The 12,180-nt window shown below is 46.5% G+C and overlaps 1 protein-coding gene across 1 annotated transcript in view; it reads left to right on the top strand.

The window, feature by feature from the left end:
• Positions 1-12,180, top strand: part of LOC139669547 (serine/threonine-protein kinase PAK 3-like) — a 12,259-nt gene extending 79 nt beyond the window's left edge. Inside the window, exons 2-12 of the mRNA XM_071550047.1 lie at positions 224-320; positions 930-970; positions 1,888-2,026; positions 3,387-3,450; positions 4,721-4,769; positions 6,128-6,237; positions 7,059-7,176; positions 9,267-9,366; positions 9,797-9,993; positions 10,824-10,961; positions 11,964-12,180. Of these exons, the coding sequence (XP_071406148.1) occupies positions 224-320; positions 930-970; positions 1,888-2,026; positions 3,387-3,450; positions 4,721-4,769; positions 6,128-6,237; positions 7,059-7,176; positions 9,267-9,366; positions 9,797-9,993; positions 10,824-10,961; positions 11,964-12,146 (1,236 nt within the window). The 3' untranslated portion in view covers positions 12,147-12,180. The remainder of the gene's footprint in view (positions 1-223; positions 321-929; positions 971-1,887; positions 2,027-3,386; positions 3,451-4,720; positions 4,770-6,127; positions 6,238-7,058; positions 7,177-9,266; positions 9,367-9,796; positions 9,994-10,823; positions 10,962-11,963) is intronic.

Below are 12,180 nucleotides of genomic sequence, written 5' to 3'. Positions count from 1 at the left end.
GGTAGGTCTTGGTACTGAGGAGGGAAGGACCGTAGCAGGCCCTGAAAGCACAGAGCCCTTCAGGTCCAGAGATGAGCACCAGGAAGGAAGGGTTAGGATGGAAGCAGCGCTGGGGAGAGACACAGAACAAAGTGTCTGAAAGAACAGGAGTTGGAGATTGAAAGAGGAAAAACCTGAGCGTAACGGCAGGTCCCAGTCACTTTGCATCCATTTGTGTTTTTAGAACATCAAGGAACAGCTGGAAGCAGAGCTGCAGGAAGCTCAGAGTAAGACCAGGGAAGTGGAGAAGAGGCACAAGGAAGAAATAGAATTCAAGAGGAGTACAATCTTGTGCTTCAGCTCGGGGAGGCTCTGCAAAACCAGGTGAGGGAACAGCGGTAGGCACTGCAGTCATGCAACAGTGGTCTCTGTCCTTCCGCAGCAGGATGATGGGGGCACTCCCTCTGATGGCCATCCTCTTGTGGTCTTCATCACAGCTGGTCTGAAGGAGACTTACTGGTCCACTGAATCTCAGCTGCCACCCTGGACAGCAGGGCTGGTCCACTTGCCAGCAGTCATCCCAGTGGATTTCTGCTGGCCTGTTACTACTACCCTAGTTTTTTGAGATGTTTTTTCCGGTGAACATGGTGACCGAGATAGATTTTAGATCAAGTGGTCCATATCCATTGTGATTCTTGTTCTCATGATGGGGTGAAATTTAAAGCTGTTCTTTGCCTTTCCCCATAGTCTCTGATATGGCTGACAGTAACAAGGCTGTAGTCTCTCACTGCTTTGCTCTGTTTGATTGGGGGTGGAAGAGTTGAGATCTGAGCACGCAACCTGACACAGGTGTTGTATGGGAAGTTTAAAGCCATCTCCTCTACCTTCCTGTGCAGGTCCTGCAGGAAAAGGAGCATGAGAAGAATGTGCTGTTTGAGAGGCTGTGCCAGATTCAGGGAGGGGTACTCCAACCTGGCAGCAGCTCGAGGAGGTGAGGCAGAAGGCAAGAGGGCAATATCCATTGTGATTTTTGTTCTCATGATGGGGTGAAATTTAAAGCAGTTCTTTGCCTTTCCTCTTAGTCTCTGATATGGCTGACAGTAACAGGGCTGTAGTCTCTCACTGCTTTGCTCTGTTTGATTGGGGTGGAAGAGTTGAGATCTGAGCACGCAACCTGACACAAGTGTTGTATGGGAAGTTTAAAGCCATCTCCTCTACCTTCCTGTGCAGGTCCTGCAGGAAAAGGAGTATGAGAAGAATGTGCTGTTTGAGAGGCTATGCCAGATTCAGGGAGGGGTACTCCAAACCTGGTAGCAGCTTGAGGAGGTGAGGCAGGAGGCAAGAAGGCAGGATGAGAATGGCCAGGTAAGACTGAGTGGTGCAGTGATAGAGGGAAGGGCAGTAGCAAGGGCCTGCAAGGTAGATCTTGGTACTGAGGAGGGAAGGACTATAGCGGGCAAGTCCGAACTGATGATTGGTCCCAAAGCTGAGCAAGGTCTGAGTGAGGCACAGGCACTTTCAAGGAAGAAGTGTCGGAGGCTGAAGACTTATCTAAGATATTGCAGAAATAGAAGAGTTGATGGGAGGTGGTAGAACATTAGAATAAGGAGCTACAAGTGTGTGTGCAGTCTTTAGAGTGGGAAGGGAATTGTTGGAAAGAAGTGGAGCAGTCATTCTTGCAATCATATCTCAGAAAATCTGAACATGTAACATGAAACTGGCCATGAGCTAGTGGAAGACTAGGCTTTTGTTTTTGCGTGTTCACTTTTAGAAGAGGACATAAAAAATAAAGGGAGCAGTTTTAAGAGCGCTGGATGTGGCATCTTCATAAGGGCTTGCATTTGAAATGTGATTCCTGGGGCATCTCTGCCTGATACTTTTCTGACATAAACCAATTTTTTGTCCCAGATATACAGAGGTGAACCTTCCATCACACCTCTTGATGCAGCAGCACCCTTTAAAGAAGCCTTTGCTCTCCAGCCTGAGAAGTCAAGCCCAAGCCGTTCATCCATCTTGCACCTGGACGCAGAGCAGCTTGAAGAGATAAGTGAGGAGGAGTCCCTGAAGCTGCTATGTCTTGTGTGTTTCTGGTCTGCTAGAGCAGTGTACTGTGTGCATGTCTCAGCATGAGCTGTGCCACGTGTTCCTTCTCCGTTTAGTGTCCCAGAGGCATTTACACCTGCCTACAGAACCTGTTGCTGTGCTGTGAGGCAGCGAGAAAGCACTTGGGGTGTTTCTCCTGCCTCTGAGGGCAGCTCGCCCTGAGATGCCTTGCCTGAGCTTCCTTCTACACTAAAGGCAAAAAGCAGGGATTGTTGCCAGATGAGCAAAAGGCTGTGACCTAGCAAATGACCTAGAGAATTCCTGTGTGCTAGTGGCCTAATGGAGCAGAATATTTGGCTTCCTAGTTTCTCTCTAGACTCCTGACGTCTCACCAGTCATAAGAGCCAAAATACTTCACTGAAATCAATTGGTTTTGGAATTGGTTTCTTATTGGTGTAATTTTGGGCTGGTATTACTACTGCCATTACATCTACAGTTTGTTTTTGCAAGAATTCTACAGTTTTGTCAGCAAGAACCCCTTTGAAAGAATATCAGGTGACAGCATGAATAAGAGAGGAAGGGAAAGGTGTTTTCAGTGTGCCCCAAAAGCAAGAAAGGATACTTTTATATCATTCCCTATTCCATTTCTTTCTTTTATGCTTATAAAGATGTATTAAAGGGGTATATCTATGTGGCATCATCAGGTAAAAGTGCCCTGCAGGCCATTCTCATGAGCAAGCCTCCAGCCCACCCCACTGGATAGTCCGTAGACACAGGGCACTTTGTTACGGCTGATTCCCAGCCTGTTCATGCTCTTGCCACACTAAGCACTGGCTTCAAGCCCTGAGCATATCATACTTTAGGAAAAGAGTTTACGACTCTGTTTAATCTGTGCCTATCGTCAAGTGTTGGACCAAAAAGCAGATTGATCTACTGCTTCATGTGTCCATTCTCAAAGGCAATAACGTTCTGTCTTGAATGGGGCAACAGTTCACAATGGGGCTCAGCTTGGCTGTGGCTTCTTCACAGTGGTTGTCAATGCTCCTTCTTGGGCTTTAGAAACCCTTTTGTCATACCTGCCCTGCCATTGAGGGCTGGTATGACTGCAGAGGCTGGAGCCTTCCTTAGCTGTTTCCCCATGCACTTACTTTCCTGTCAAGGAACTTTAGGGTGCAAACAATCAGACTTTGTGCAGGCCATCTGTGCTACAAAGCTGCCTGTGTTGTTGTTGTTATAGTTGTTGTAGTTGTTACCCAACTGACCACAAAGTGCTCAGAGCCCCAACCGGAGGGGCTGCATGTTGGATGTGCTGGAAGGTGGGATCTCTGTTTTGAAGTCAATGTGTTGCCTTTTGTGTCTTTCAGGGAGCACTGTAAATGTGGGAAATCCGGTGAAGAAATACATTGGATGGGAAAAAATTGGAGAAGGGTGAGTGCAAACACACTTACTTCTAGAAAACCATGAGCCAGGTATTTTGCTGATGCCATATCAAGTGTGAAGTCAGGCAAGCTCTAAGCACGCTCAGACACTGGGCTCAGAGTCTCCCGTCTCTTAGAGCTGATCAGGATTTATGAGTGTGTCCCGAAGACATGGTCAAAGACATCTAGATGCAGGCAATGTCTTACCTGCAGCAGGGAGCAGGATTTGGAAGATTTCCTGGCCCTCAAGTGTGTGGCAGCTGTTTGCTTATTTTTTTAGGAGAAATGCTTTTTGCATGGCTCACGAGGAGGCAACCAGGCTAATGGAAATAGAAAAAGTTTTACTGCCTAAAATAGCAACTTTCCCTCTGGTGGCTGTCGGATGACAGTTCTCAGTAACATGTTTTCCAATCTTCTGCTGAGAACAATATGCAGTAGTCAGGATTATTACCACCAAGTTTAGAAAGTGAAATGAGAGATGAAAGAAGGAGCTGTCTTTCCTAGCCTGTGCGGTGAAAACTCAGAACTTCAGGAACAGAGTGCTAGTGCACTTGAGAGAAAAATGCATCACCTGTTGGATGGCTTTAGGAGTTGATTGAAAATAATCCCCCAAGACTCTTTTTCAACCCAACTTTCCTTCCTGTATGTCAGGAGGCAATAACAAAAGATACCTCAAAAGTAGCGTCTTTCCCCTGTCTGGTGCATCTAACAGAAGTACCTGCCAATGGGTCTTGACACATCAAAAAGCTGTCTAAGCATCCTGTGTTTTCAGCAGTTTTCCCTTTTGTGTGTGAAACAATCGACCCCTTAAACTCCTCTAGCTGTGACCTAGCAGGATGGCTGGAGACTGCTTTCCTTGCATGCTGGAGAAAGCTTTGTCCAGATCCTTTCCTGAAAGGGCCATCACCAGTGTTCGAACTTCTCAGAATCACTGCATGGTGCTGCCTGGTTTTGGCAGAGAGATTCAGAAAAGAGGTGTGAGAAGGCCCACCAGAACTATATGCTCCACTGCCTGGGAAAAACACACGTGAGCACAGGCACAAAAAGAAAACGGGAAAGAACTGCTCCCCATAATCTCACGTGTCTATTTGAAATTTGGACCGGCTCTTTTTCTTCCTGTTGGACCTCTCTTGGACACTTAGCATAGCAAAGGGCTGCTGGGCTGCTGAAGAGTAGATGAAGCCAGGTTGTTTATTAGAAACAGTCCAGGCAGTCTGGGCTGGCTTTCACTCCTAGGCACTAATCAGCTTCTCTTTTCTTCACTGCTCTTCTGTTTCTAGGGGTTTCGGAACCATTTATAAAGCATTCAGTGCTGTCACAGGAGGAGCGGTAAGTGCCAACAAGTCAACAAGTTTGCAACTCCTGAGAGCTTTGCCCTCTGGTGTGAGCTGTGGTTGGACCTTTGGGTCGCTGGTGTTTGCTGCAAAGGCTGTTCCTCAGAAGCCCAGGCTAGAGGCAGCTTGCAAAAGGCATTTTGGGCAAATTTTGTCTTTCTTAACTACTGAAAGAAAGCAAGGAGAGCAGTGTTATCTTTCAGAGAAGGACACGCTAGCATGGGTTTAGTTGACTAGCTGATGGTGACTGCTGTCATTCAGGCTCAACTTCTCTTAACCCAAGGTTCACACACAGATAAGACTTAACTCTCTTCTCCACCCTGTGTTTCATCTTGAAAATCTAATGCAAAAGATTATGAAGGAGAGATCATGTTTGCAATGAAGGTTTGTGCTTCAGTCCTGGTGAAGCTGGCTGACATACACACTCATCTATGAGAAGACGTTTACCGAGAGCAAAGATCTCTCCTGAGCAATACAGCTGTGTTTTGGTCCAGTGTCCATGACAGCCCATTACAGAGATGCTGTTTGTAATAAGCAGACACGGCAGTGTCTTAGAGAGTCCCTCTGCTCTTTCAGTTTCCAGCTTCATATTCCTGAATTCTCATATCTGGCTGTCAGCAAACAGATCGGAATCTTTGTGGTAGTTCCTTATCCACCTGCAGTGCTGTGCTTGGGAACTGTGCTTAGAGAGAGGTCTACAAGGTGTCTAAAAGCCCTAAGCCCTGCTTATAACCTGGGGCATAGCCAATTGCAAAGCTAAACTGTGTTAAAGATTTTCTTTAGAGTTGCAAAGTCCAAACTGAAGAACTTAGGAAGTGCTAGGATTGTATTTTTGTTGGAGTAACCTTGGAGTAAACTTTTTCAGACGTATGGAAATGATCTGTAACATATGGTTCTGTTGGCTTTGTTGTGCAATCAAGAATAGCAGTAGTTTATGAAATACTGATCAAGTCCCCTAGAAATGCTAAAGGATTACCAGCTGTTTTGATATATTTTCACAGGAGCAAAATTGTTCTGTGTTTGCAAAACGTGTAAATGATAACTGTGGTGGTAGACTAAGGCCTTTTGAGAAGCACGTGGGTGCAGAGTGTTGTTAGAGCTTTGTGGTTGCCAGTTTCCAGCCCATTTGAGCCAAGTCAACAAGGCAAAACATCCATGGCCTTGGGTCCTGTAAGTGGCACCTGAGCGAGCTGAGGAAGGGGCCATAGAAATGTCAGTTACAAATTGTGCTGATGTCGAACCACAAGACCGTTGGGCACAGCTTGGCTGTGTCATTCCAAAATTGTGCACTCCACTCTTGTTGTGGTCGCAGGCGGGAGACTCCTCAGTTCATGGTATTCAACATCATTTTAGGTGGCCGTAAAGCTGATCAATCTCCAAGGACAGAGTAACAAGGAACTGCTGAAAGAAATCCTGGTCATGAGGGATAAGAAGCACCCCAATATTGTTACTTATTTAGACAGGTAAGTAATTCTGGTGTTATAATGTGAATGTTCACTTACATACTTGCAAGGCAAAGGCTAAAAATCCCTTTACTCACTGGTAAAAAAATGGATCTTATTATTATTTTTAATGTACTTGTGTACCATGTATGGGAGGAGATTGCATTTTTCTTGGCATACACAGTTTGGATACTGTTTTCAAAAACCTGGATCTCTCACTAAATCAACAACCTGTATGTTCTCTCCCTCCACGTTGTTTTGTGCTTTGATTTTATTTGAGTGCCTTATGCTAAGTGCTGATAAACCATCCCAGAAATGTTTTTCTTTGGGCTGGTCCTACAATTTTCCATTGCCAAAAGACCAGGTTCAGACACACCTGATTTGCCAGCCTTTCAATGGGTTTTCCTGTTTGGGAGTGTACCTTACACAAGGTTTTCCAAAGGCTTGACCTAATTCTGTCCCAAGTCCTGCACACCCTCCTCCCCTGGATAAAAGTTGTGAAAACTGTGTCTCCTTGCTGCTGGCGTGACTGGTGGAATTCTTGTGTTAAAAGGGTAAACCAGCTGAGGGGATGTGTCCCAGTTCCAGATTTATCATTGCTGTTACTAAACTGCTTTTTTCCCTTGCTTGTCACCTTTGCCATCTACCTCTTTATGGCTCTGCCTTTCTCACTTAGACTGCACAGATTGCAAGTCCTGTGTACAGCCTAGGCAGAATGTCTCTGCCTTTTAATCTATCTTCATGTGCAAGTGACCTAGAAACAAAACTCAGCAGAGTAGTCTTTTCCATAAAGCAATTTAAGTGTGCACATTTCTCTCCACGCTGTTGTTTTCTTCTTCCAGCTACCTTGTCAGAGATGAGCTCTGGCTGGTGATGGAGCACATGGGTGGAGGCTCTTTATCTGATGTTATTAGCAAGACAGTACTGGCTGTAGGGCAGACAGCAGCTGTCTTTCGGGAGGTAAGGGATCCCATTTGTGCTTCTGATGGCTTGGAATGGATTGTCCTTATAAAGAGGTGTTGGGAGCAGGAGGGATTTCCTGTTCACAGTTTTGTTCGTGGATGACTCTTGGGATACAGGGGAGAAAGATGCTCTGAAGCGAACTGCCTGCCAGTGTCCCTGCACTTACCATACTCTGTTCTTATTGTTATAAACGACCAACTAAATAGCCAATCATTTGGTATAAAGGATAGTTTAATTTTATAAGTAGTGAAAGCTATAGAGTAAACAGTGCGGCGCTGGGTGCACTGGGAGTCTCCGTTCCATCTGTGACACCCATTCGAGCTCACAGGCTAGTTTTTTATACAGTTAAAGGAGGTTTATTTTTAACCAGTTCCAATAAATGATTTTCTTTTTTCTCTGTTTTGAGATCCTTTCATCTGATTCTGCCTGTTACTTCTCCATGGTCGTGGGGGTTGGGTTCTTCTTTGCTGTGATTCTTAACTTGAAATTTAACTGGAGACATTCTCGTTAGTTAAGCCTTACCTGATGTCTTTAATGCTTCTTCCTTATCTTGGTTGGGTTTACTTCTTCATTGTATTTAGGTCATTGTATTTAGGTATTTTTGGATAATCTTTGGTTTGCACTATGTTTATTTTCCTTCAAAAGGCTGCTTAGTTATTAACTTTAGTTCTATTCTTTTTCTACTTTTAATGCATTGATAAGCTCATAGATATTGTTGCTAAATCTTTACAGCATCAAGCTACACAGAAGTCTCGTTATGGTCTTGACATGAATGAAGTCCTATATTTATCACTTTATGATACCCTTATCCACTGTTGTTGCACACTCTGTCTCTGGTTTTCACATTTATTTACTGCTCTGCACTCTGCCTCTCTAAACATTTGCCTGGAGTCTCTCTGTACTGCATTCCTTGCCTGTGAAAGCAAAGGTGCTGGTGGCAGAATTTTGAAGTAATGACATAGAAAAATAGACTCATTTCTCCCAGTCCTCATCTTCAAAGGACAGCATTGCACCCGAGGTGGTGTTTCTTTCTGAAGACTCACTAATATGCTACTTCCAAGGTTGCTGTCAAGGCAAGCAATCAAATGCTGATCATGCAGACCCCTGCCCAAGGCCATCCACTTCATGCCAGTTTTTGGCAAAGCCTCATTTGTCCTCTGGGTGGAGAGGGCACATCCCCTGCAGCAGCAGTCATTCTGGTTTGCAGGGGACAGCCTATAGCAACAATTGATGTTTCTCTTTCAAAAGCGATGAGCCTTCCCTGAGAAAGACACTGCCAGTGTCCTAGTTCAACACTCCTAGTGCTGGTGTAGCGAGCTCTTCCTCTTGACAGAACCGTGCCCTGCCATTGCTCAGTATTTCCCTAGTGTGCTGGTTTGAAGGTGAACCAGCAGGGGAAATGAACTCACCACGAGAGAGATTATAAGTCAGAGCTAAAATTTAATAATAATATTACAATAACAACACTGATACACAAGGGAAATTGCTTTCAACTCACAATACCCCAGCAGTATAACCCAGTGTCCTGGGGCACAAACCCAAGGGGGTTTGTTTGCCCTTCTGCTGAGACCCCTGTGGCTCCCCCAAGTCCAGAGCAAAAGGAAAAGAAAAACCTGTTGGTGCAGGCGAGGGCTGTGGTCTGGGCGAGAGCGGTGATCTCCTGCTGTCGAGGTCCTGCTGCTGCTCTGGATCCGACGAGAAGGTCCCGAGGTCTTACCCACCCCTTATGTACCCTCAGGGAGCACTCAGTCCCTCCCCCTGGGCGGGGACTCACACAATGGGTGATAACTCTGGGAGCCAGGGGGTGTTGAGCTGTTGATGGCCCATTAGCAGCTCCGCCCCCCTCAGGCTGGGTGTGACGGAGATAATGGCTCCCTGGGCAGCTGCTGCTAATGGCCCATTGTCCTTGGGGAATGAATAGAGGGGGTGGAATACACAGGTTTGATCACCACCACACAGGGTTAGCTGGTCCCTCCAGCTGAACTAGGACACCTAGAAATGGGAAAATATTTTAGAGCGGTTTCTTTTCTTGCATGATGAAATCAGATTGCTAATTGTTACCCTCCTGCTTGTTCATTCTCTCTCAGTGCCTGCAGGGACTGGCCTTCCTGCATTCCAACCGCGTGATACACAGAGACATTAAAAGCGACAACATTCTTTTGGGACTGGATGGATCTGTGAAGTTGGGTTGGTATTCTCCCTAAGGCTCAGCATTCTGGGGACGTAGTGTGGGGCTGCTTTGGAGTGATTGTCACTTGCCCAACAGTGGTTCATGTGGGAGTACACTGAGCCCTGCCGAAAGCTAAGAGCATGGCTGCAATGGGCAGAGCGGTGAGAGGAAAACAGTGTTTATGAGTGTTTTTGGTTTGGGTGTGTCCCTTGCAGAGGGGAGGGCGTTACAGTCTAAACCTTCAGGTGAATAAATAAAAGCCACTGTGTGAAGCACAGGGGGTTTGTTGAGCAGACAGTGCCTTATTCCTTTGGTTGCAGCCCTGAGGAAAGAGAGCACGGTCGGCTGCTTTTCCCAATAGGTTCAACACTGCATTCTCAGTGGGAAATTCTTTTCCTTGGTTTCCTACTTGAGGGTTGTTTTAAAAGAGTTTGTTTTTTTCCTCAGCTGATTTTGGCCTCTGTGCTCAGCTCACCACTGAGCAGAGTAAATGCAGCTCCGTAGTTGGAACTGTTTACTGGATGGCCCCTGAAGTTGTGAGAAAGGAACCCTACGGTGCCAAGGTGGATATCTGGTCACTTGGCATTGTGGGAATAGAGATGCTGGAAGGAGAACCTCCTCACTTTAAGAAAACCCCTTTCATGGTAAGGTGCAAATACCCTCAGACAGTGGGTGTCTTTCTAAACCGTCCCATGAGACAAAATGCCATCCCCACCACCTTCAGCTAGTTGCACCAAGGTCCACTTCTAAAAAGGTCCCTGCAGCACATCAGCATCTGCTGTAGTTCTGTTTCCATCAATGGGAGAACCTCAAAGGAGAAGTGGCACATAGCCAGCTCAGAAACATTTCATCTTGTCCTTCAGCGATGCTGGAAGTATCTCGTGTGTAGTTTGAACTCTCTTTGAGCTCTGTCTCTGCTGGACAAAACCGTTTCAGGCTTCTGCCTCATCTGTGTATTGTTCTGGCGTGTGCCTGGGTGGTCTGGGTGAGTTTAGGACCTTGTATCTCTTTGCCAGCTGCATCAGAGGAAACAAAAGCTCAGCTTCCCATAGACCTTTTTCTGTTGTGGTAGAAATATTTCAAAGGTGTGGTACCTGGCTAAAGAGGAGTCCCTCATGATTCATCATCCCTGAAGAAGCTAGCAGTTGAAAGAGCTCAGCTTGTCCTGGCACTGCTGTTGTGCAGTCAGGTGAATGTGGCTGGAATCCCGTGTCTGCAGTCGACATGGGTGCTGTGCTTCTTTTGGCTGCAGGAGCAGGAATGTCCCTTGGAAGCACAGCTGTAAACAGAATGAGGAAGGGCACTGCAGCTTCCCACCATGTCCAGTGGCTGAGATCAGCTGCAGAGGGACAGTATAAGACTGAATTGGTGACCTTTTATGCCACTGGAGGCTGGAGCTTAGAACATGGGGCCTGGGTGAGCAGTTACTGATAGGGAAGAAAGAGATTGAGTCTCATGTTTCCTTTTCCTTCAGGCTCGACCCCTGATAGCCACAAGAAGTGCACCCAAGCTGCGGAATCCCTGGCTTCGCTTCCCTCTCTTGCATGCCTTTCTGAACTGCTGCCTGCAGAGGGATGAGGAGAGGCGAGCATCTGCCTTGGAACTTCTGCAGGTAAAGTGGGAAGTGGCTGCAGGTGAAACAGCTGTGCCCTGTCAGGGATTCCTTCCCAGCTAAACTCCAAGGCATCAGATAAGCCCCTCTTCTATTCATCTCCACTCTTGGTGCTATTCAGATGGAACTTAAGGAAGATCCTAGACTGCTTGGTCTTGGATGGGACCTGTGTAGGTCATCTAGTGCAGCCCTGACCTCAAGTGTTTCCAAGAATGGGGCGATTAGCGGCTTTCTGGGCAATCTCTGCCACTGTTTCACCACGCTCCCCAGAAACAGTTGCTTCCTTACAGCCAGTATGAATTGACCTCTTTTAGTTTAAAACTACTCCCCTTGGTCCTATTGAAACTAGTCCTGTGAAAACATGTGCCCCTGTGCTTCACAGAAGTGAGCTTGGAGTACTGACAGGTGAAAAGGTCTCATCAGGGCCTCCTCTTCTCCACGCTGAGCAAGGCCAATTCTCTCAACTTTTCCTCAGAGTAGAGGCTCTACGTTCTGATCCTTTCTGTGACCCCATTTTGCACTCGGATGGTGTATTCAGTTTTACCTGGTAGCAAAAGAGCTGAAGTAGAATGATGCCAGGCCTGAAAGTTGGTGGAGGAACGCAGTGAAAGCAGTCCCAGCCAAGCGGTCTGAGACTTGGCTGTGTTCAAGGTGTTGGAGTGTCCCGAGGGAAGCCTTATGTCTCTCCTGTATTTTGGCAACTAAAATATCCCATATGTGTAGAAAAGGGGAACCTAGAGGGAGTATCCTGAAAGGATAAAAACCCTGGCCCACCAAGTAGCATTCCCAGAGTACTGTCAGGACCAAAATCCCAAGAAGCCAAAGACCTGGAAGAATGGCCACCTTTGCCTGTGATAGTAAGGTCCTGGACACGAAAATAGAGATGCAGATGGTCCCCTCGGTCTTATTTTTGTGTCATTTTGGGAACCAGAGGAATCCTAATTGAGTCTGTGAGGAAGTGAACTTGGAAAATAATGGTTCTTTTTTTTTTTTCCCCTTTAGGCAGCATCCATTTGTAAATTCAGCCAAGCCTCTCTCCAGACTGCTTCCTGTGGAGGGAGTACCTACTCTGTTTTAACTGGATATAGGAGCCTAGCTACAGGGCCAGCTCTGAGGGGGGCTCAGAACAACAGCTCTGTAAGACCTCAGCTCTCTTGGAAGATGGCCAGCCTTGTCATGCTATGAGTCATCACAGCATTCACTTCTGAATTTTCCATTG

This window comes from Pithys albifrons, chromosome 3 (genome assembly GCF_047495875.1).
Source record: "Pithys albifrons albifrons isolate INPA30051 chromosome 3, PitAlb_v1, whole genome shotgun sequence".
NCBI lineage: Eukaryota > Metazoa > Chordata > Aves > Passeriformes > Thamnophilidae > Pithys > Pithys albifrons.
The sequence above is the reverse complement of the archived record's forward strand: the minus strand, read 5'-3'. Positions and strand labels throughout refer to the sequence as shown.